Genomic DNA, 25164 nt, shown 5'->3' on the forward strand with positions numbered 1-25164 from the left:
ATCAGTTACCAAGTAGGTATGCAAGGAAGTATTTTAGATGGCGGCATCTTGAACCGCTCGAAGATTGGTGAGCAGGTTACTAAGGGAAAGATTGCTCCATCTACACCAAGACCTCTTCCTGAAAGAAATAAGAATGTGTCCATTGCTATGGTGGGAACTGATGCTTTTGCTCTTTCAGAGTACATAATGAAACCATATGCAGGGCGGAAAAGAGAAAGGTAGTCAAGAGACACTCTTTAATTATCGGATATATTGCGCTAAAAGAAATATGGAGAACGTTTTAGGAATGTTGTCAGTCGTTTTTCGGATTCTGAGAACAACTATGTACTAATTCCTGAAAAAGGCACATCAGTTACTTCTGGTGCTGTGTCTTTTCTTGGAAGATGTAGGGAAGCGCCACAGTTTACCTACCACCTGGCAGTATTCATGTGGAATATCATAAACAGACACGGTTGCAGATGGGAGTTGGATGAAGTCTCCACAAAATAATTGTCTTCAGAGAAAGGGAGGCAACGCAATAACCACCGCAAAGAATGTAAGGCATGAATTTGGGAGCTACTTTGTGTCGAATGTTGGTCAAGTGAAATGGCAAGAGAAATATATGAAAATAAATGAACACCTTACAGCTCTAGTTACGATTGCAAATATTTTTTTCCCTGGATTGTTCACGCCTTGCAAAATTTCATGTGTTAGGAAAACATCAATTTTGGAGGGTAGATATTAGCTGTGCCGGATCCACTTTCAATTTTGAGCATTTTAGAATGTTACGATGATATTGCGTTTTCGCATTGGTCCATTTTCTTTAGTATTTGACATGTGATACACCAGTTTTTTTCAGAAGCTTCTGTAAACAAAACTTTGCGTTTCTATAGGTCTTTATTGGCGGAATGAGAAGTCTCCCACAGAGAGTTCATAACTTCAGTTCCTAATAAAAACTGAATAGTTACTTTTATGGACGGCTCGGAAATCGCCATTTGTATAAATTCGAGAAAGAAACAAAGCAGAGGACACAGCAGTGCGGGTGCGCCAGTCACTCATCTCTGCCCTTTTTTCTACTCACTGAGCGTAAGCTACAAAAAGGTTCAAATGGCCCTGAGCACTATGGGACTTAACTTCGGAGGTCATCAGTCCCCTAGAACTTAGAACTACTTAAACCTAACTAACCTAAGGACATCACACACACCCATGCCCGAGGCAGGATTCGAACCTGCGACCGTAGCGGTCTCGCGGTTCCAGACTGAAGCGCCTAGAACCGCTCGCCCACCACGGCCGGCCGGAAACTACAAACACGAGACAAAACTTCCCTCAATTAGTTTTCCAGGTTCCCGGTTTCAAACAACTGTTGACAACCATTGAAAACTAAGTCTTACTTTGGGTTAAAAACAGTTGTCAACTGAGTTTGTTGGAGCTGGTTTTCGGTGTGAAGGTACAAAGGCCGGCCGGAAACTACAAACTCGAGACAAAACTTCCCTCAATTAGTTTCCCAGGGTCCGATTTCAAACAACTGTTGACAACCATTGAAAACTAAGTCTTACTTTGGGTTAAAAACAGTTGTCAACTGAGTTTGTTGGAGCTGGTTTTCGGTGTGAAGGTACCTTGGGATTCCCAGAGAGTCATGAAATACGAATATACTTTACGGAATTCTGTGAACGGATATATCCGTCGCATCCCTCTCTCTGAGAACGACCAGCGTCATGCGCGCTTTAAGGCTCAACACGACTGGCAGGGCAGATTTGGAGTCTGGAATCGTATTCGGAGTGAGTGGGATTCGAATTTCCGTCTCACTGAACTAGATGGGGGTCCGAAACCCGCGCCTTGCGAATCCGAGTCAAGTGCCTCGAGCGTTGCAACACCACGCTCTGTGAGATATCATAAAAGAATTGGTGTACACCAATAAGGAATCTTCGCCACCGTGAGGGACAGGAAGACATCGACAGCTGCTACTGAAATTCGATATGCGGATGAAATCCGTAATGCGCTCTTTTAAATAGGGAAACCTCTCCAGTTTCAAGCAGCACGCTGACGGCCCACGCTCCACGCATTGCTGCAGTATTTATACGACTTGGCTGCGAAGCTAGGCATAACCGTGTTACACGCACGCTCTTATACGCATGCGCGCAAAGCTGGCGACGGGCTAGAGTGCTGACGTGTTTGACATTGTCCGTTACTCATCCTCGGGCTGCGTCATTAGGAAATCATTTACTGACGCGAACCCGTGCCGGCCTTTCTTCATTGTATGAAAAAGAAAAGGAAAGCGAAGAAAAATTTTGAAGGCGTAGCGCGGCTGCGTGGAGACAGTGGGGAGGCGGTCCAGCGGGGGTGGAGCGGGGGCGGAGCGGGGGCGGGAGGCGTCTGCCGGGGGCGGTGCGACCACGTGGCGGCCTCCCACGGCAGAGGCGGTGGCGGCGGCGGCGGCGGCGGCGGCTGCGGCGCGCACACCAGCACCAGCCCGATCGCAAACATCTTAAAATAGCACCTTGGCAGCGCCGACGTGTATTCTGAGTGCGCCGCACGTAACCCTATCCGCGCGCCATATATGTAACTAGGCGGCTGGCCTTTCTTTAGTTTCGTAGCGCCGTTTACTTCGAACTCCCCGTTCGCGGTTTCCTGAAAAGAAAAGATCGGAAAAGCGTACTTGTTCTCCTAAACACGGCGTACCGGGTTGTGGCCACCTTCCGATATTGTTCCTCGGGCTGTCGCGTTGTGAGATGTCGAACTGCTGGTCTCGTTTCTGACAACCACTTTCTCGTAAGAGCTTTTTATCCCGACACATCTGACGTTTCTCTCTTCCTCAACAAAGATACATCCTAAATACTAACCTCCTCTGTCTTTTTTTAAAAAATGAGTGCCTACTGATAGGGCAAAGTAAAACAGACCTCTCCGCTACTACTGCACGCGTCAGCCCATTTCAGAGCGGGTGAGCTACAAGGAACGGTTGAGTCCGTCGGCAGGTAATTTGGCGGCAGCTTTCTCTTCCTGTGAGGAAAGGCGAAGAAATAAGAAGCGAAGGACAGAAAGCAGCGTGTTAGCAAGAGGCAGTCTGCTCTCTAAATGCGTCCACAGCGGCAACACGCCGGTGCTCACTGCCGACCGGTGTCCTTGCTACAAATATGACTCTCTACTTTTGTCCCCCTCTAAAAATATCGCAATACATTGGCGCACCGACTCTGTCGATCTCCCTTTGGCCTCGTTCTTAAAGCTCCCTGCTCCGGATGAGGTGAGCTGTTTGTCGAAATGTTGAACGTCTCTAATCTCGCAGCACTCAATACATCGCATGTTACCGACGTATCTATACAATTCGTGTTTTTTTCTTTTTTTTAATTTTATATTTTTGAGTTGGTGGTGTTTCCCAGAAACCATGTGGATCGAACAAATCGAATGTAACTGCCACAGCTGTTGCAATAAATGTCCCTTCTGGATTGCTGCGCGCTTTGGCACGCCATTTTCGGGATTCAGGGTGAAGCGCCAGTATCGGACCGAACGACGAGGGTCGGTTTGCCGGTCAACCTGGATGTGGTAGGGGGATGGTACCCACGTCCCGCTTCAGTTATAGGATTCGCAAACATTTGAAAACGTTCTCACACTTCCACATGTGATTACACTGGAAGCAGACAGATGAGGTACATAAATTTCGCCCTGGGTGGAAGAGGTGGTGACAGAAAAGGTATCCGACCACGATCTAGCACTAACATTCCCGTATCCAGATTATTCTGTCGACCCCATGAGGGCACGGGCTAAGAAGAAATGATCTATTACAGTAAATTTACGGAGTGGTTTTAAAAGTGAAAATGGTAAACATGTGCAACATATCAGTAAAGACTGGAATTGCAAGTATTACCACCTCATCGAAAGTGAATTTATAATACGAAAAGATTTATAATTTCTGTGGAATTCGCCGGCCGGGGTGGCCGAGCGGTTCTAGGCGCTACAGTCTGGAACCGCGAGACTGCTACGGTCGCAGGTTCGAATCCTGCCTCGGGCATGGATGTGTGTGATGTCCTTAGGTTAGTTAGGTTTAAGTAGTTCTAAGTTCTAGGGACTGATGACCTCAGAAGTTAAGTCCCATAGTGCTCAGAGCCATTTTTTTCTGTTGAATTCACTGTGAGTATTTTGTGAAACATAATTACAGGGAGCAATGCACGCTTTTTGCTATTTTAACTAATTATATATTGTCCTTACGACATAATTATAAATTTATTAGCTGCAATGTGATTAGACTGGTCTAATATCGCAAAACCTTTACTGTAAAAAATTAATTAGTGAAACAGCTGAAGGATTATTTTTCGCCTCTCTTTGTATATAATTACTTTGTGGAGAGTCCGGCACGGTTGACTAGTGGAGAAGCGCGATCGAATCCCGTTTAGACTATGGGTCTTTTAGTTTTGCTTTTATCCTAGCAGTCACCGCTCAGTGATGTAGAGATTCCCCAGAAACGATACGTGGTTTTGAACTCCACGTTAACTGTGGAATCCCTTTCCCCGGTTGGATAATTGGGGTAGGTTATGGTCACACAACTCGCCGAAGTGACGACCAATTGAAAGGCTTGCACCAGGCCAGTGAGCCACATGAAATTATTATTACTCTTTTGAATGTTAAAATTTATTTTACATCCATTCTCCGTCGATCGTTACAGGATGTGGGGCAGAGGATTCTTTCATTTTGCCATATGTTGAGGTTTGCTCCCTTTTCATTCACAGATTTCTTAACTGTCTCTGCAGGAGCAATATGTAGAGGGCTGCAAAATACTCGTAGATGTTGCTCCGAAAACACATTCTTCGAATTATTATAGGTTTTCGAGAGATATTAGGCGTCTTCAGTCGTATGTCCACCAGATGACACATTGCCTGTTTCGGTTACACACTCCCACGAACTAAGCAGGTCAGTGAGCATACGAGCTGTCCTTCTTTGTGAACGTTCGATGTCCTGAGTTTGTCTGACGTGACATGGAATACACGTTCTTACACGTTATTCCAATACTGACGAAACAAGTGCTTTGTAAGCAGTCTCTCTCGTAAAAAAAAAAAAAAACTGTAGTTCATTACTGTTATTTGCTTTAACAAAAATTATGCCTCTGCGATCATTCTACTTCATATCCTCTTACACAATGTGCATAGAGCCAGAACGTGTTACCATTTCGCCATAAAATATAGTAGTGCACAAAAACTGCTAATTCTGTACGAGTTATTTGTGCCTAAGTAACGTCCAACGACTACAAAAACGAGCTATTGCTTCTGCGAAAAGTGATCGTATTATTGCCATTTGTATCTTATCTAAGGTGTGTATATTCATAGAACGAGCAAAATCTGCATGCCGGAATTTATGTAAAAGTGGTGTAAACTATCTGAAGAGGAGTGCTCATAGATGTATGTGCATCGTTCCGCTCTAATAAACTCACGATATGTGAGTGAAGGTGGCTTCTGTTCCACATTTTAAGATATACCTTGCTCCGTCATATTGCTTAATTTCCTTTTTGGTTCCACTTTCTCGGTTGCATTCACAATGTAGTTAAAATGGCGAAGTTTTGTTAATATTGAATATAGGAAACTATGACAATTCATCATGGCCGTTTATCAACTAAGGTAGGCAGCCACACATAATTCAGTGTGAAAAAGCTAGAACACAAGAGTTTATTCAATGGACATCCACAGCTAAAAACTCTATGATGAGTAAAAAATACCGCTGCAACTGTATGGTTATTTTATTTAAAAATCACGACTGTTTCGTAACGTTAGTTACACCAACAGGTGAAGTCAGTTACAACATGACATTGGAGTACAACTGATATTAAACTTTCCCCCGATTCTTAGAACTTCATTCCATTCTAAAAGTCATGCCGCAGCCCACGATGTACTAATGCAGAATGTGGGCCAATAGAACCATGCACTAGTGAATCAGACGAGTTTGCTAACTAGAAATTTTTCGTCTCGTGGCTCACACGTGGATTTACTGTCGAAGGATAATTATTATATCTCGTTGCAGCATCTGAGTCCTTTTCTTGTCCATTTAGCTTATAGCCACTTTCCTGTGCATTTACTTACCTAATTATATTGCACTGTGAACCGATACTAAGAATCATCAAGTAGTAATTATTTTTATAACAAGACTTTTAAAATTCATCATACACAATAACTGTCAGAAAGGACAAAAAAACATAAAGTATCTAGTTTATTAAAAAATCTAAAAAAATGTAACATTTTTAGTGGTTTGCAGACAAGATTTTACAGTGATATTAATTTAACGATAACAATTTTAAAGGGAGCAGTTATTGTACTTTTGTTATATGTTTTTCACTTTCATACAAGTAAATAAGAAGAATTCTGTACAATCCGCAACTGGGCTCTGCTAAAATTCAGATTTTCGTATCCTAATGAACTTGCGCAACAGTTGCAGAAATTGGAATTCACTATTTTCGGTTTATCGCCAAGTGCCAGAAAGGTGCCATGATGTTAATAGGACCTGTGAGAGAATGGAAACACGTAACAACAAAACGTAATCCAGTTGCCAGAGCGGAAGAACTGAATAACTTTTTTCCGTTTATAGAGCTGCTTGAGTGCTACTGAAAGGCCTACTTTAATCCTGTAGTAGTTCGTCTTTTACGTTACTGTTTTCCTCGAGAAATATAGCCGTCTGCCTAACGTTACAGCTTTTTTGCGAAATAAACTGGCTTTCTAAAACGGTTTCATTGCTCCAAAATTACAAGAAAAATATCCCTGCAATTGATCACATTTTCTCGTTTTCGTATGGTATGGCGAGCTATACGGCTTTTGGAGGTTGCTCTAGCACCGAAGCGTCAGATGAAAACCTTCCTGTTGTTACTATAAGAAAGGCGTCAAAGAATTAATAAAAATGGATGAGAGAGATGAATCCAGAAACACAATAGCAGTTTCTTTCTTGTAATTTAACTATTGCACTACATGTAAAAGAAATTCACAGTCCTGTAACAAGTATTTTCATAAAATGCGTGAACAGTCTTAAACGAATAAGTTGGACTCGATTCATCGTTCAGGCGTATTCAAGTTTTTCGCGTTTCCCTATATCCAACTACGAAGACTGGCAGAATGTTTGCCGAACCTTGACAAATGCTAAAAGTTCGATTCACAAAAGTATAGCTTCCGATGCGATATGAAATGTAAATAGAAATCGCGTGATGCTAACCACCTCGGTGTCATGTTATGTTCTATACTTTCAACAAGCCCTCTGAAATTTTACGTCTGTCTCGAGGTAGCTACAGACTCTATTAACTGAATTCAAAAGGCGTTTGCGTATGGACAAACAAAACTGGTGTTGAACCGAAACCTACTAATCGGGAAGCTTTCTGTGTAGCTAATAGAAGGCTGATGGGCCAAAGCTTTGTATGACCACTGAGATTGAACACTGCCTGGTGGCGTTGCGGGTATGAGACTCGGCAAGGAAAGTTGTAAGCCTCCTACTAAATAAAAAAAAAGTATAGATATATTGATTTCAAAAACTTTCTTCTCTTGTACTTTAGGTGTCGCATTCGATTACTGAACAAAACTGACTATTTGTTGGCCCTGTGTTGAACATATGAACAGTGTCGTGAAATAAAACTTTTAGACTTCATGGAATGCAAAGTTTGAATTGGAGAAAATAAATCTAATTAAATGCCAAAAGGAACTAATTGTGTGCTCAGTGAAAACCATGTAACCGAACTGCAACAATCTGTTGCTAAGTGTGGCGTAAGGTGCAATGCACACACGAGAGAATGTTAAAAACTTCACTATGTATCATGGAGATGAGTTTTACTTCAAAGAAAATCATTTTTAAGAAATCTAGCTGTCATTATTGACAAAAAGACTGTACAACACAAGAAGACTAACAGTTACAAAATTCGGTCGTTACAAAGAAACTACAAACATACGTTTACAATTCCTCCAGAATCTTCTCCGTCAGTATGAAGGACAAGAAAGTATTATACATGAGTTTTCGTCTCCGTAATAAAGCATTCCAGAGAGTTTCTCCAGATTCAGAAATAACATATCTCTTTCTCTGAAAAACTCAACTGCTCGCTAGTATACCTCAAATAAGAATGCTACCACGCTGCACATCTGACTCACAAGCAAGTCAACCACAGATAAAATTAAACGCAGGGTCACGGATATTATTCATTACTTATGCAGTGCGATCATTCATGTTTGTTCCAGTACACTATTACAATAGCAGAAAACATATGAGAATCTTTCAATGTATATAAGTGGAACCGAGACTAATGGCGAATCATTCTAGCGACAATACGACACGCAAATGGACAAATCCACTGACATAAGCGACTTCGACAGAGGGCAAGCTGTTATGGCCCGGCATCAGGGAATGTGTAGCTTGGATATGGCTGTTCGGCTGTTCCCGTTCTGCTGTCGTGCGGATCTATGGAAAGGGCTGAAGGACGGTGAAACCACGAGTAGAAGACAAGGTGTTGTACACACACGCTACATCAGAGACTAGAAGTATCATCGAGATTCGACCATGGATCAATGCAAACTTGTCGCTTGGTCGGATGAATTACGTTTCTTGTTACACCAAGCCAATGGTCGTGTCCGGATATGCCGTCATCCAAGCGAATGGCTGCACGAAACATGCACCGCACCACGGACACATGCTGGTGAGGCCGGTGTTGTACTATTGGTGACAATCACCCGGACATCCATGGACCTTTGGTGGTAATCGATGCCACCATGACAACAGTGGACTACGTGAACGTCATTGCTGACCACACCATGCTTGATGTCTTATCCGACAGCTATGGTATCTTCCAACAGGGTAACTACCCGTCTGACAAGGTCGGAATCGTTTTATTATGCTTTAAGAATCATGATAGTGAACTCACACTCATGTCTTGGTCAGCAAATATGCGTGACCTGAACTCTACAAAACACATCTGGGGTGATATCGGGCGCCATAATTATGACATGCGTGGACATCTGGTGCCTACCAATGACTTATCGGATTCATGCCAAGCAGAATGGCTGTTGCACTGTACTCCAAAGATGGACCAAGACGCTATTAAGCGGGCAGTCATAACGCATTGGCTCATAAGTGAATCAATATATATTTGCGACAATTTATTTCCCTATCTTTCTAAATAAATTAGAATTACCTTTGGGTTTCTCAACAAGAGATGTTGCTATTTTGATGTTGCTGTAATATCTGATGAGCTTTGAAACTGAAGTGAAAGTGCCTTATCTGTGTTACAGAAGATATGTATGTGTTACAAGGTAAATACGTCAGATTCATAACCAGTATATCATCACACAATGAAATCACGTCTTCTTACGGAGAATTGTTATAATGACAAAAAGTCAGTAGGTGCAACTACTACACATGCTGTTCAATACGTCGACTCCTCAGTAATCACAACTCCAAATATCTGTCCTCGAATACAATATTGGTCTATCAACAGTACCCATTTTACACACGGTCCTTACATTATTTTCAGTCTCTCCTCGGGTTAATAGTGTTTAGGCCTAGTCCTTTTATGCCCTGTGGCATCAAAGAAGTTGCAAATTTCCTAAGTTTAAAAAATGAGCTAATGGTTTATCTCTTGACACAATGATAGTGCTGCCTTTAATTCTCATGGTGTCCATGCACAGCATAAGCTTGTAGGTTGAAGAGTATTACCCACAGTCTTACACAAATGTTATTCCTTATCTTCTCCTTATCTCTGTCTTTTTTATGTTTTCTTTTCTTTTTTCCCTTTTCGCCATACGCTTTTAATTTGTATTTCAGTTACCGTAACATAAACAGCATGCTACAATGCATTGCTATTAGGTGTTACAGAAAAGTATGTATGTCTACGTTGGAAATTATGGAATGTTTCGACCGATTTGAGAGAGGGATGATGGCAATAATATTGGAGAATGTAAACAATAGAATAACTAAATATACATTTTACTTCACCGAATAACTGTAAGAATTATTAGTACACTCAACAATTTACGGTATTAATACAGATGTCTTCTTTACATACCATTAAATTTATGCGAAGAGACTTCAAAAAGTAAGTTATACATTATTATGGCAGACCAAGTAACTTTTGTTGAATGCTGCAGTACACATTAAAATGACACAGATGTATGAATTTTGATGAGGACTGGGTCCATAGACTTTGTAAAATTTTTGAATGATGTCATTCCGCTTTAGGCTGTTCAAATGTTACTGCGACTGCAATTTTTATGCATGTTGATTGTGATCTATCTACGACGCCTGCTACACAATATCTTGAGTTAAGTGTTTATCATAACTGCCGTTATTTCACCAACTTTCTAACGTGTACTCGCTTGGTGTATGGAACAGTGGATGAATTTACACCTTTACATGAATTTGCTTTTACACTGCTGGTACGTATGTTCCAGCATGTCACAGCTTTTTGTTACTGTGTGGATTACAACATCCCACAATGCTTGACAATCACCATGTGTCGAAATTGCACTCGCAGTGAATAATATTTTAACAGCCTAAATCGTTATGACTTCATTAAGCAGATATATGACATTATTTTTGAACAAATCACCAAGTTTCTCTGTAAACAACAGTCAGAAAATTCCACGAATCGTTCAATTCCGATAGAAATCCTCTCCTCGATCGCGGAGCCATTCGGGAACCGCTGTGTGAAAGTACTCATCGTCGGAAAATAAACAATTGCGGCGAATCACTTTCTGGACTATCTGCACATTGTCGTCTCCGGTCGAAGTCAATGGTCATCCTTCCCGATAAGCGTCACCCACTCTTGTGCTGCCTTGGTGAACGTGTTGGTACCATTTCACTACTGTTGCAAGCGACATTGCATTTGACCCATATACAGACAGAATTTCACGGCGATGCTGTGTGCAATTTAGACGTTTCGTAGATAAGTATCGCACTGTCCAGTGTACTTTAATTGTGAAGCAAGTTTCCACTCCAACACTATGATGCGTCTGTCAACCGTACCGCAACAGAACTGTGTCTGCAGGAAACCAAGAACATGTACTCACTTCTGACAATGCGCCCCTCTTGTTGCGCAGTGGGCTTAGCGCGGGACGAAATGTGGTAACTTACTTTTTGAAGTCCCCTCTTATTTTTCAGACACAACCAGTTATCATCAGCAGAGATATTTGTGTCTTTGAATTTCTGACGTACGTTAATGATATCGATTTATGTCTGCGACGTGATCAGAGGCAACATGTGGGTTAGATGCAGTACTATACGAATGTCTTGTTTCGGATTTACTGTTTGTATTTCTGTGTTATGTTGTGTCGTATTTTTCGTGACCGTTACGGTCTCGTATTGCTGGTTCGCTAAACACAAAGATGCGTTTATAAAAATACTCAAGTTAATGAACTCTCTGCGCGACACAGGTATTTTTTTGCGAGTTCGATAATGATATTATTTAACAGTGGGCGATTTGATACTGTTCGCTACAGTTTTGAGCCGCCTTTGAGTTTACAAAGCTATTCTAAAGCAACAAATGACAACTGTAGTAATAACGATGACCTGGAGGAGAAAACTTAAAAACCAGTTGAAAAACGAAAATTATTACGAAATAAATTTTATATTCTACTTTCACGACATAGGGACAGTGAATAGTGGTGTAACTATGACCTCATGTTCACTGTACGAGTAATACAGGTAAAACATATTGCAACTAAATCCCAAGCTACATGCTTTATAATTCACTCATAACACTGTGTGTTTGAATGGCAGCTAACTTTTATTTTTTATTTCCACAGTGCGCCGTGTGGTTGGTAGTTGGTATCTTCATCAGGTGGATTATCTGGGCCTGCAAGTACAAAGCGAACGTTTTTTTCCCCCACGGATCAGCTAGCAACGTCTTCACACCTGATGGAAGCGAAAACTCGTAACAGTTGTCTAAAAGTGGATGCCTTTTAATGTGTGCAAGATATTAATAACATTTTTTACAGTTACAAATTGAAGTTTACCAAATATCTTTGTAATGCTGCAGTTTTCGTCCAAAAATCAGTTTACTTCTAAGAGATTATATATGCATTGAACGTACTACAAAAACCATGAAGAAAATATGAATGAATGGCACAAGATGCCCACGCAATGTTACGCGGCAAAAATGAGTCTGTGAGAAAAATGGTTTGACTGTTCTTGTCAATTTTGTTGCAGTAACTGAAACTTGTTTCACGAATAGAAGAAGAGTAAAACGTAATGAATGCTCCTTTATACCCGGCGAATACACTATCTGATCAAAAGTATCCGGACATCTATTAGTGACATTAATATGGGGTGTGTCCTCTCTTCGCTTTCATGGCGGCTTAATTTCTGCTGGGGACACTTCCAATGGGGTGTCTCAATGTCTGTGGAGGGCATTCTTCCTCAAGTGTCGAAACCAGAGAAGACGGTGATGTTGGATGCTTGCGTTTGTTGCTTTGAGTAACAAGCCGGGACTCTTGGCAGTCCAGACCAATTCAAGAACGTTTTGCCGACAAATCTTTGCCTCACAGATATTGCTTTAGGACAGGGTACCTTGTCATGCTGATACAGTCGTCGTCACCGAACTGTTTCTCTACTGTACGCTGTACACAATGCTGTAAAATGGTTCATATCTTATCAGATTTAGTGATTTTTTTTAGTGCAATAAGTGCATCACATCCTAACCACAATAACACCGCCCTACCGTAATACCACCTTCTCTGCACTACACAGAATGGCAGGTAATGATAGTCAGGCATTCGCTACACCCAGGCCCTTCCATCAGATTACCACAAGGTATAGCGTGAGTCATCATTCCAATTACCTCGTTTGCAGTCATCCACCGTCCAGCCGCGTGGCTCTTTACATCGTTTCAAGCGTCCCTTAGCACTTACTACAGAAATGTGTCCCATATGAGAAGGTGCTCGACCACTGTACCCCATTATTTTCTACTCCGTATTGAGCTGGACAGCTGGTAGCAGTTTGCAACTCACTAATGATTTCTTCCGTTCAGTCCATGCGAATTTTATAACCACCCTCCGCACTGTCGACTGTCCATGTCCGTCGGTCACACTAATATTCAAGAAAGGAAGTAGGAGTAACCCACTGAATTACAGATCCATATTAAAAACAAAGTTTCAAATGGCTCTAAGCACTATGGGACTTATCATCTGAGGTCATAAATCCCTAGACTTAGAACTAATTAAACCTAACTAACCTAAGGACATCACACACATCCATGCCCAAGCCAGCATTCGAACCTGCGACCGTAGCAGCAGTGTTGTGCTGGACTGAAGCGCCTATAGCCGTTCGGCCACAACGACCGGCAGACTCATATACTGACCTCAATTTGCAGTAGGATTTTGGAGTATATACTCTATTAGAACATTATGAATCACCTTGAAGAAAATGACTTATTGATACATAACCAACACGGATTCAGAAAATATCGTTCTTGTGCAACACAGCTAGCTCTTTATTCCCATGATGTAATGAGTGCTGCCTGCAAGGGATTTCAGACCGATTCCATATTCCTAGATTTCCAGAAGGCTTTTGATACCGTTCCTCACAAGCGACTATTAATCAAATTGCGTGCATATGGAGTATCATATCAGTTGTGTGACTAGATTCGTGATTTCCTCTCAGAGAGGTCACAGTTCGTAGTGATAGACGGTAAATCATCGAGTAGAACAGAAGTGATATCTGGCGTTTCGTAAGGTAGTGTCATAGACCCTCTGCTGTTCCTGATTTACATAAATGATATAGGTGATAATCTGAACAGCCCCCTTAGATTGTTTGCAGATGACGCTGTAATTTACCGTCTAGTAAGATCATCAGACGATCAGTTCCAATTACAGAATGGTCTAGAGAAAATTTCTGTATGGTGCGAAAAGTGGCAATTGGCACTAAACAAAGAAAAATGCCAATTCATCTACATGGCTACTAAAAGAAATCCGGTAAATTTTGGGTATACGATAAATCGCACAAATCTAAGGGCTGTTAGTTCGAGTAAATACCTAGGAATTACAATTACGAGCAACTTAAATTGGAAAGACCACATAGATAATATTGTGGGTAAGGCGAAACAAAGACTGCGCTTTGTCGGCAGAAGACTTAGAAGATACGACAAACTCACTAAAGAGACAGCCTACATTACACTGGTACGTCCTCTGCTGGAATATTGCTGCGCAGTGTGAGATACTTACCAGGTAGGATTGACGGAGGGCATCGAAAAAGTACAAGGAAGGGCAGCTCGTTCCGTGTTATCGTGCAATAGGGATGAGAGTGTCACTGATATGATACGCGAGTTGGGGTGGCAGTCACTGAAACAAAGGCGATTTTTTTTGCTGCGAGATCTATTTACGAAATTTCAATCACCAACTTTCTCTTCCGAATGCGAGTATATTTTGTTGACACCCACCTGTGTATGATCATCATAATAAAATAAGAGAAATCAGAGCTCGAACGGAAAGATTTAGGTGTTCCTTTTTCCCACGCGCCATTCGAAAGTGGAATGGTAGAGAAGTAGTGTGAAAATGGTTCGATGAACCCTCTGCCAGGCACTCAAGTGTGAATTGCAGAGTAACCATGTAGATGTAGATGTAGATGTTCATGAGCTCTGCCTGATCTTGGTTTAGATGAGATTTTTCCTTCGCTTTTGCACTGCACTTCATAAACCAACAGTCGACTTGGGTTGCTTTAGAAGGAGTAAAATGTCCATGATGAATTTGTTACTCAGGTGCCATCCAATGACTAGTTCACATTCGAGGTCATTGAGCTCTCACGACCAACCCATTCTGCTGACGCTGGTCTCTACGGACAACACAATGCTCTTCGCCTTCTTTTATACCAGCGTTTCTGCTCTCGTGACGTCTAGTGGTCAATCCCGCTTTAAGTAAGGGTGTTCGGATACTTTTGGGCAGGTAGTGTAGTTAGTTGCAATCGACTACTAACTGTGATTGGAATGAAAACTGAAGCACAACTCGCAACAGAGCTTAATGAAACCAGAACAGTCACCACCTGTTTTGTATGCAGGAATGCGTAATCGTCATTTTGTTCCAGAAGATCCACTATCTGTCACCGGAATAGAGCACAGTAATCAAGTATGTAGCAGTATCGAATTAAAGGGGAACGATCTCGTTAATCTGACTGTGGGAAGCAGACGGTAGGTTGTGAGATTTGTTGTGACAGTGTCTGCTTAGAAAATCCTCGTTCGACCTATTCTTGTTGGAACTTTTATCAGATTGATTGATGGAAGAAATGCAGAAAATTCACACAAGACCTTCGTGACTCGTCATGGGCTTGTTCGTTCAACATGAGAGCCTCGTAGAGAAGCTCAACAAACGCTAATGGGAGGCATAAGAAGAAATACGTTGTACTTTTTGGGGTGTCTCTCAAGGTTATAAGAGATCTCCTACCAAAGAAACTTAAGCAAGATATTACCTCTCCTTTTCACCTTGTGACGGAATGATCGTTAGTTATCAACTAAAATTTTGAAGCAAATCGGTCAAGAGCTTTTCGAGATTTTTGTTAATCGCAGGGGAAAGGTGATTAACAAAAATCTCGAAAAGTTCTTGACCGATTTACTTCAAATTTTTAGTTGATATATAATGAACATTCGGACATATGACATTTCTTTATACAGTAGTATAGATTTCCCTTATCATGTACTGAAAATAAAATGCCTTGTGTTGTAAAGAAGTCGCATATCGGCAGGTAATTAGATGATTTGCTTCCTGCGGAAATTAAATGCGAAGCATGCAAAATGTTCCTACACGTGACACATGAGACAGTTAGCGTAAATAGCGACATACAACAGACGTGGAAGAGAGGTCGAAATAAGGCTTAATAGCTTGTGCACCAACTACTCCTGCTATAAAAACAATTGAGTGTTTAAGACTCTTCACTACCTCTGCACATCTCATATCAAAATAAATGTTGACCACTGCACGCAACGGAAACTCGTCACAGTCAAGCAAACATTGTAGAAAATCAGCTGGTTGCAGTTCTTATTTAAGGGTATCCTAGACTTATGGAAGTTGTAGTGCATTAGGAATCTCAAAGTGTAGGTATCGAGAATAGAAAACTTTTATTTTATCCAATCAAGTGAACACTCTACAACGTTCTGAAAATTGAAGTAAACTAAAATAAAATGACTCTAAACTCCGTGGGACTTACAGATAATTGGAAGACTGCAGGAAGCAAAAATGATTAAGACTTCCACTTCTGGGCAGCTCGTAACACTAGGATAAATGAGATAAATATAAATAACTGAGCATTGAAGATGCATAACCAAATGAGGTAATGTGAGCTGCACAGAAGATGGATTACGCTACTGCCTGAGTTAAACTTTCATTCTTCCGGCGCAGCGAGAAGGCACCAGTTAGTAGCAGACGGGAGCTGGAAAGCGAATCCTCCTCCAGTCCAAGTTCTCCCCTGAACTGCCAAAATTCCCAAGCTCCATTTGGAGGCGAGATTGAATGCTGCTGCCATTCTGACTAACGAATATGTTCCCGTTTCTGTGAATAAACACGAGAAAGCAGCGGTAATTTCGAACTCAAACTCTACAAAACGCATCATTATAATTCATGAGGTTGGCAATTATTTCGAACAGTCTTTCTCCATTTGTCAGCACCGTACGCAGTGTCTCTTGGCAGTGGCATCACTTATGATTGGACACGCCGTAATTTTGGAGGGAAGCAAAGAATTTTCTCAGGCGAGTAAAGCACCGTTAGGCGGCTACACTTACAAGTGCGAAGAGAAAGGCAAATCTCACCGTCCAGCACCTCAGGGGAAAGCTGTGGTGACCAGTAGCACCGTGCCTGTGGCAAGCCGATTAGTGCTAGAAACTGCCCACATAAACATTTCAGGAAACATGACCATTTCAGCGAGAACTAGCTGCCATCCAGGAGATGCTCATTCGCTGCTTTTTAGGCACCGTGAAAAGCCTTCTGCCGACCCTACAGGACTGCCAAGTCCTCCAGACTCATTCCTTAATGCCGAGAAAACGAATAATTTCCACTCTCAGCAAATTCAGATAATCTCACACAGTTAACTGTCACGTAATCGTAATAATACTGAACCTAAATCGCAAAAGCTATATATGACAATCATGTTACAGTTTGGAGATACATAACGATAGCAGTACTGAAATTGATAGCTGGAATAAGGTCTGTGGAGCAAATCCCTGTACAGGATATTGCCCTGACTTCCAGTTTATAGAGTGCAGTATTTCTTTGCTGCGGCGCTAGGAGAGGGAAGGTGGCGGACCCATATCTCCGATTAACTTCACCCCCCAGGAAAGTTCCCCAGTACTCATTTTATAGCAACTGAGTTGTCCTGCGGCTGTCCTGGAGCGAATGGAACGAAGAAAAATTCCCACCCCTGTCCAGGACCGTATCCGTCACCTCCACGGCCGGAGTTCAATGCTCTACCCACAGGAGCACTACGGCCACAGTCGGAGTAAATAATATTGAAATGCAGCTGTATCAATGTTGCATCATGGCTTACGAAAATTTACTTCCACTAGGGATGTATGTTACACATCATATTTATACCCACCTGCAATCGTCGTTGCCGCGAGGGATTAGCCGAGCGGTCTACGGCGCTGCAGTGCGGCTGGTCCCGGCGGAGGTTCGAGTCCTCCCTAGGGCATGTGTGTGTGTGTGTGTGTGTGTGTGTGTGTGTGTGTGTGTGTGTGTGTGTGTGTGTGTGTGAGTGTTTGTCCTTAGGATAGTTTAGGTTAAGTAGTGTGTAAGCTTAGGAACTGATGACCTTAGCAGTTAAGTCCCATAAGATGTCATAGACATTTGAACATTTGACCAATCGTCGTTCTACTTAAACATTTTCTGTTACCCTTGATCTATAATGAATACTTGTAACTAATGACGTCAAGGAAGAATAGTTTTAGTATCACAACTGCCAAATAAAAGGAAGATGTGAATTTTATGATGACGTAAAATTTCAAATATATTTATTATTTTGCCGGCCGAGATGGCCGAGCTGTTCTAGGCGCTACAGTCTGGAACCGTGCGACCACTACGCTCGCAGGTTCGAATCCTGCCTCGGGCATGGATGTGTGTGATGTCCTTAGGTTAGTTAGGTTTACGTAGTTCTAAGTTCTAGGGGACTGGTGATCACAGCAGTTAAGTCCCATAGTGCTCAGAGCCATTTGAACCACATTTCCTGTTTTATTTTAAAAACAGACTGTTTGCGAAGTTCATTTCTTATATTGTTAAAGTCTCTGCACACAAAAAGAGCCCTCTTTTGCGGAATTTCAATTTATATTCGATCCAGGCAGCCGAGTGTATGAGCCACTTATTCGTGTGGAGCAGAGTTCAAATTACCCGTCTAGCCATCCAGGTTCATGTTTTTCGCGGTTTCGCTAAAACACTTAAAGCTAAAAGCACGCTGATTATTATGAAAACGACACAGTCCCTGTACTTGTCTAATACAAGCTTGTGCTCTCTCTCTCTCTCTCTCTCTCTCTCTCTCTCTAATGATTTTTAAAAGAAATCACATATGATGTAGCACTCATTTTATTTGAGATGATTGCACTAGGCTCTGGCTGCTGAGAACAGGCAGCTGGACGTGTGGGATACCGTAGGCGAAGAAACGGGACAAATGATCGGACAGTTCACACATTCTCCCACTGGTGGAGAGAGATGGTGGCAGACACATTAGGATCACATTTCACCTCATGTAAAAGTACCCGACTCCAGAATATATCTACAACTTGCCCTGTTTGGAAGTCGGGAATGTCGCCTAGGTTTAACTTCCCGTAGACATCGAGATCATTACATTTGGATTTATTTGGGGGGATGAGACCAAACACCGAGGTCATCGGTCTCATCAGATTAGGGAAGGATGGGGAAGGAAGTCGGCCGTGCTCTGTCAGAGGAACCATCCCGGCATTTGCCTGAAACGATTTAGGTAAATCACGGAAAACCTACATCGGGATGGCCGGACGCGGGATCGAACCGTCGTCTTCCCGAATGCGAGTCCAGTGTGCTAACAACAGTGCCACCTTGCTCGGATCGAGATCGTTAGAGACGGATCGATGTATACAAATGTATACCGCTATTTGTCAGAAATGGATTTATCCAACGACTATGCTCCTACAACAGTGCTGATGTCTGAGCCCTGTGAGGTGCGTTGAGTGAAAGTGCGGGGCGTTGGTTTAATGGTCCACATATGCGAGTGCATTGATCTGGATTATACGGTTGATCATCAGTTACTGCGGGCGACATTTCTTCTGGGTGATATGGCTACCTAATGAATTTACGAGCTGTTTGCAGACTGCTACGTCTATCCTACGTAAAATCTTCGAAATTCGACGACGACCACGTTCAGCAGCACATTGTTGGCCATGGCATTTGACGCAGGTGGCAGCGGTTTTCCTACTCATGGTACACCTCGATATGGCGACACCTAATAGGTTCACTGCCTGCACTAACTCGGCGATAGAGCATCCAGGGCGTCATAAAAATGATGAATTAAGTAAAACTTCTAGAAAGAGAATAAAATAATAGATGCAGTTGATGGAACTAAACTTAATTTTTCGCACCGACCATCATCAGCTTATCCGTGTAGATAGGTCAGTTACACATATCAGGAGATCGAATCCATTCCACTTGAAAAAAAACCACACAAACCCCCTGCCGTAGAAGTGGGAATGCCTCGAAGGCAGGTGTGACAAAGGTATCAGGGATACAGAAAAATCATTTGTTCTAGTTGGTATGAGAAGAATAGGGAAAGCTTATCTAAGGGACTCCGATGACGTGAAGAACCTCGGAAGCCCGACAGCAGAAAGCGACCACCACAGAAATGGCTTGGTCTGTTCGACGAGGATCAGATGCTGTTATATTTAGCACCTGTAGAAAGCGAAAAACGGCTGTGAAGCTACTAACAACCCACAAGATGTAAAGCAGAATAGGCAGCAATCGTTAGTCCTGGCTGTCCGACATGTCTTGTGTCTTACCACTATGTCATGTGCCATCTTCTCTATGGCACCTTCTAGTGCACACAGTAAAACCGTGATTCTGTACATCACGAAGATCCCTGAACTTATGGACTTCACTTCACTTTAAATGTGAATGTTATTTGGGTAGCGTCGTGCAGTGGAGACATAAGCCAAAGACGGGTGTATTTGCTCGAGACTATTTAAAATTGTCAGTGAAAAATGTCCGCAGCTCGTGGCCGTGCGGCAGCGTTCTCGCTTCCCGCGCCCGGGTTCCCGGGTTCGACTCCCGGCGGGGTCAGGGATTTTCTCTGCCTCGTGATGACTGGGTGTTGTGTGATGTCCTTAGGTTAGTTAGGTTTAAGTAGTTCTAAGTTCTAGGGGACTGATGACCATAGATATTAAGTCCCATAGTGCTCAGAGCCATTTGACCCATTTGTCAGTGAAAATGGTAAAGAAAGCTTCAAGATCCCGGATACATCACAACACAGTGGCCGGAAATTCAGATAATCACTTCCGAAAATCAGTTAGATAATTCTTGGGAAAGTGGGAGGAAAACAATACAACAAGAAGCCGCCATGCCTCGTAGTTTTCGCAATGGGCACAACAGTTCAGAAAACTGACGTAGGCGAGGCGCAGAGCAGTGCGTAAGTCTGTAACAAAAATGGTTGGAAGCTATTAAGAAATTAATTCCAACATCGAATACTTGACATACTCTGATGTTGAAAAATACGTAAGTAGCTAGTGATGTAATAGACATTACATGAGAGATTATGCATACCTTAATAATTTGCAAAAGACAGTACTGGACATCCATAGCAGTGGTGTTGTCAGAATTCTTGGCTTTAGCGACTTCAGCCAAGAATAGAAGAGTAGTAGACATTTTACTTTTTTGGGGGTATTTAAATTACAACCTCCCCTGGCTTGTAATTTACACTTCTGTTGCTTCTTCCAGAGCTGTAGGAATAGTATAATACATGTGTAAAATTAATAGTTATGAGTATCAAGAGCCCGGACAGAAAGCCAATACTAAGAAAAGAATAGAAATCTGAAAGGAGGAAGGAATATATAGAGGAGCTACGTAAGGAAAACAAGCTTGAGGACAATATTATTTAAAGAGAAGAGGAAATAGGTGAACACAAAATGGGAGATATGACAAGCGTGAAGAATTTGACATTAAGCTGAAAGACCGAAGTGGAGATAAGGCTCCTGGAATAGACAACATTCCCTCAGAATTATTGACATCCTCGGGAGAGCCAGGCATAACGAAATTATTCCATATGGTGCGCAAGAGACATGAGACACCTGAAATGCTCTCAGACTTCAAGAAGAATATAATAATGCCAGTTCCAAAAAAGGCTTGAGCTGACAAGTGTGAATACTACCGAATCATCGGTTTAATAACTCTTGGTTGCAAAATATTGAAACATATTATTTACAGAAGAATGGAAAAAGTGGTGGAAGTTTTCTCCGGGGAAGATCAGTTCGGGTTCAGGAGAAATGCATGACACACGAGGCAATACTGACCTGACGACATATCTACATCTACGTCTACTCTGCAACTCAAACGTAAGTGCCTATCATAGAAGACAGGCAAACCTATAATTTCGGAAAAAGAGAAATTTGCTAACATCTAACATAAAATTTAGTGTTAGGAAGTGCTTTCTTAAGGTATTTGCCTTAAGAACTTTGTACAGGAGTAAAACATTGACAATTGGCAGTTCAGACAAGAAGAGAAGACAAGCTTTTGAAACGTGGTGCTGTCAAAGAATGCTGAAGATTACATGGGTAGATCGAATAATAAATAAGGAGGTACTGAATCGAATTCGGGAAAAAAGAAATTTATGACACAGCTAGACTGAAAGAAGGAATCGATTGCTAGAGCAGATCACTGAGGAATAAAGGAGTTGTCCATTTGGAAATGGAAAGAAATCGGAGAAAGGGGGTAAAAATTTTATAGGGAGACTAAGGCCTGAATAAAGTAAGTTGTTTCAAATGGACGTAGACTGCAGCAGTTACGAGGCGTGTTTTTTTTTAGTTAGGTCCGTTTGAACATAAGTACACAACGAAAGGTTATTTCCAAAAAGTAAATTTATTTTCAGAAAGTACATACTTCACTCTATTTTTCGACATAGTTTCCAAGTTTGTTGAAACATGTATCATACCTCTCAAGCAAATTTAAAATACCCTCTTCATAAAAACTTGACTTCTGCTCCAATAACCAAGAGTTCATTGTCGTTTTCACGTCGTCGTCATCATTGTAACGGTTGCCTCTGAGGTGTTGTTTGAGGTGGATGAACAGACGGTAGTCGCTCGGCGCAAGATCAGGATTGAAGGGTGGGTGGTCTAAAACTTCCCAGCCAAAACTGTCCAATCAATCGCGGGTCTGACCTGCAGTGTGAGGTCTTTCATTGTCATGGAGAAGGACAATTCCCTTTGTCAGCATGCCGCGTTTTTTGTTTTGAATCCCTCTGCTTAGCTTTCTCAGGGTTTGGTAGTATACTTCTTCATTGATAGTGGTTCCTCGTTGCATGAAGTCGACCAAGAAAACACCGTGCCTATCTCAAAACACCGACGCCATGATTTTGCGCTGGGACAGAGTCTGTTTGGCCTTCACCTTTACAGGCGAGTGTGTGTGTCTCCATTCCATGCTCTGTTGCTTCGATTCGGTTGTGATATGCAAAACCCATGTTTCGTCTCCAGTTACGATCTGACTCAAGAAGCCGTCACCTTCTTCATGATAACGAGTCAAGAACTTCATCACACACTCAAATCTTTGGTTTTTCTGGTCCTCTGTTAAGAGTTTCGGGGCCCAACGCGAGCACAGTTTCCTAAACTTTAGGTGTTCAGAAACAACGCTGTAAAGCACTGATTCGACAAGTCAGGAAATTCGTTTGAGAGACCTGTTACTGTGAAGCGCCTGTTCTCACGAATCCTCGCTTCAACTGAAGCCACCAAATTGTCTGTAACCAAAGAAGGGCGGCCGGAGCGGTCCTCATCATGGACGGTGTCAGGCCATCTTTAAATTCTCTTACCCACTTACGCACTTTGCTTTCACTCATAACAGTATCACCGTACACTTCGCAAATCTGTAGGTGAATTTCTGTAGCAGACAGGTTCCTTGCTGACAAAAACCGTATCACTGAGCGAACCTCATACGTGGCGGGCGAGTTGATAGTCGTAAACATCTTGAAAGCACAGAACAGAACCGTACATGTCAGCTACAGAGCTGAAACTGAACACAGTTGTTCCCGAGGCATGCCGGTACACGACGCTTACGTTCGTTGAGGTATGCGCGTGAACTACTAGTGTCTACAACAAAACGGACCTTACTTAAAAAACACGCCTCGTATATGGAGATAAAGAGGCTTGCCAATGTTCAGGCAGAAGATCACAACAACAACAACAACAACAATCAACAGCTTCGAGTGAAAAAATGCTACAAAGAAATTAAATCATCTATATAGAATTTATGCTGTTATGTTGTAACACACCGTGATTCATTTTAGTAACATTCCCTAAACACTTGCCCATAGACACTGCATCATATACGCTTTCTTGTCAACATTTCAGTATTGGGCGATGTACAAGCAAATCTGCGTCTCAACAGAAAGAAACAAAAAGCACAGACAAATATTTCATTAGAGGAAAGTGATTCGAGGTAGTGGATATGTTTGTAGCTGCCAATTAAAATTTTCACTCTCATTTCTTTTAGACGGCTTAGGAACGACTTGGCACCATTTCGGCAACGCATACTTGGCTTCGCAATTTCAAGAATGAAGAATCTGTTTAGACATGCATTGGTAACAATCGTGGGTACATTAACAGCTTCATGCGTTCCTACGTGTTGTTCTACAATGCGACTATTTCCGAGAGGTGTGAAATCCGATAGGTGCGTGAGCAGAGCTTGTACTCGGGTTACACGTCGGCCTTTGGCGTCACGCCCTCCGCGGACGGCCGGCGCTCCACCTGCCGACACGCACGTCAAAACTTCCTCCAATCTCTGTCCCCTGATTCTTTCATCTTCGTTGGGCTAGTGCGACCATTCCCCGGAACACTCAAGGATACAACAACTGACAAAGTGCCACATACTAACAGCAAAACAAATTGGGTAAGCGAGCTGTCCGTACAGCCAACTTTAACAACTCTTTTCTGGGTCGATCCGGATTTTACTGGGATGAAAACTAAGCATACCTATTCTGGATTTGTGCGAGTGTGTGTGTGTGTTTGTATGTGCGGCACTATTGTGTATGTGTGTATTTCAATTGGGTGCTAATAGGGGGCGCCAACGACTATAGTGGATTGCTACTGAGCGAGGGAAAAATGAGTGTCTATATGCGTCTGCACACGACTTAATCTCTGTTATTTTATTCTCAAGATCCCTACGTGAGATATATGGTCGTGGCAACTTACTGGTCTCACAGTCTTTTTCGAATACAGCTCCTCTGAATTTACGCAACAGGATTTAGCGAAAACTACATATTCTTTCTTCAAAATCTGCGCAAAGCTTCATCGGATTTTCATTGTGTTTTTAATTTCGCGATCGGATGGAGGCTCAAAAAAAAAAAAAATAGCTCTCTTCGTTACACGTTGCGATGGGCTCAAGATGCGTTAAGATATTATCGAGTTCTTTCTAGTTCCAAAATATTTGATCAGGTGAACATCCGCAACTGAGGAACGTATTTATAGAATAAAAATCCGCTTCACTTTCCAGCTGGCAACTGCAGCAGATTTTTATTCTATAAATATTCTTTCCATTTATTATAGACGCTAGCTTCAATTTATATACATTTAAAGAGATCTGCTATTCATTACACAAAGTAAAAATTTTATCCAAGTCTTTCTGCAGTTCCTTATGATCGTTCAGGGACGAAACTTCGTGACTGGTACATTTAGCCATCGCGAGAGCGTTAAAAATCTCATAGATAGTTTGAAGTCGGACACACTTGCCGATAGACGACACGCTAAACGGAAGGGGCTGCTCACTAAATTCCGATCTTCGCCTAGGATGTAGAGCATATATTATTACCACTAACTGTCAAATCGCGCAATGACCACCATTCAAAGATAAGGGAAATCAGTGCTCGTACTGAGGCGTTCAGACCAGTGGTTTTCCCCCGTGCGATCCGCGAGTGGAACAGAGGCGGGGAAATATGACTTTGGTGCGAATTTCACGCTCCGCCACACACAGCTTGGTGGCTAGCGTAGTATATATGTAGATGTAGAAACTCTCCTGTAGCCAACAGTATCGTCAGTGAACATTGTGACAGTGCTGC

At 42.2% G+C, this 25164-nt stretch overlaps 1 protein-coding gene across 1 annotated transcript in view; it reads right to left on the bottom strand.

The window, feature by feature from the left end:
• Positions 1 to 2229: 2229 nt before the first annotated feature.
• Positions 2230 to 25164, bottom strand: part of LOC124722319 (small conductance calcium-activated potassium channel protein 1-like) — a 47930-nt gene continuing 24995 nt past the window's right edge. Inside the window, exon 2 of the mRNA XM_047247497.1 lies at positions 2230 to 2607. Within this exon, the coding sequence (XP_047103453.1) occupies positions 2230 to 2607 (378 nt within the window). The remainder of the gene's footprint in view (positions 2608 to 25164) is intronic.

The sequence above is a fragment of the Schistocerca piceifrons genome, chromosome X, assembly GCF_021461385.2.
Source record: "Schistocerca piceifrons isolate TAMUIC-IGC-003096 chromosome X, iqSchPice1.1, whole genome shotgun sequence".
Lineage (NCBI taxonomy): Eukaryota > Metazoa > Arthropoda > Insecta > Orthoptera > Acrididae > Schistocerca > Schistocerca piceifrons.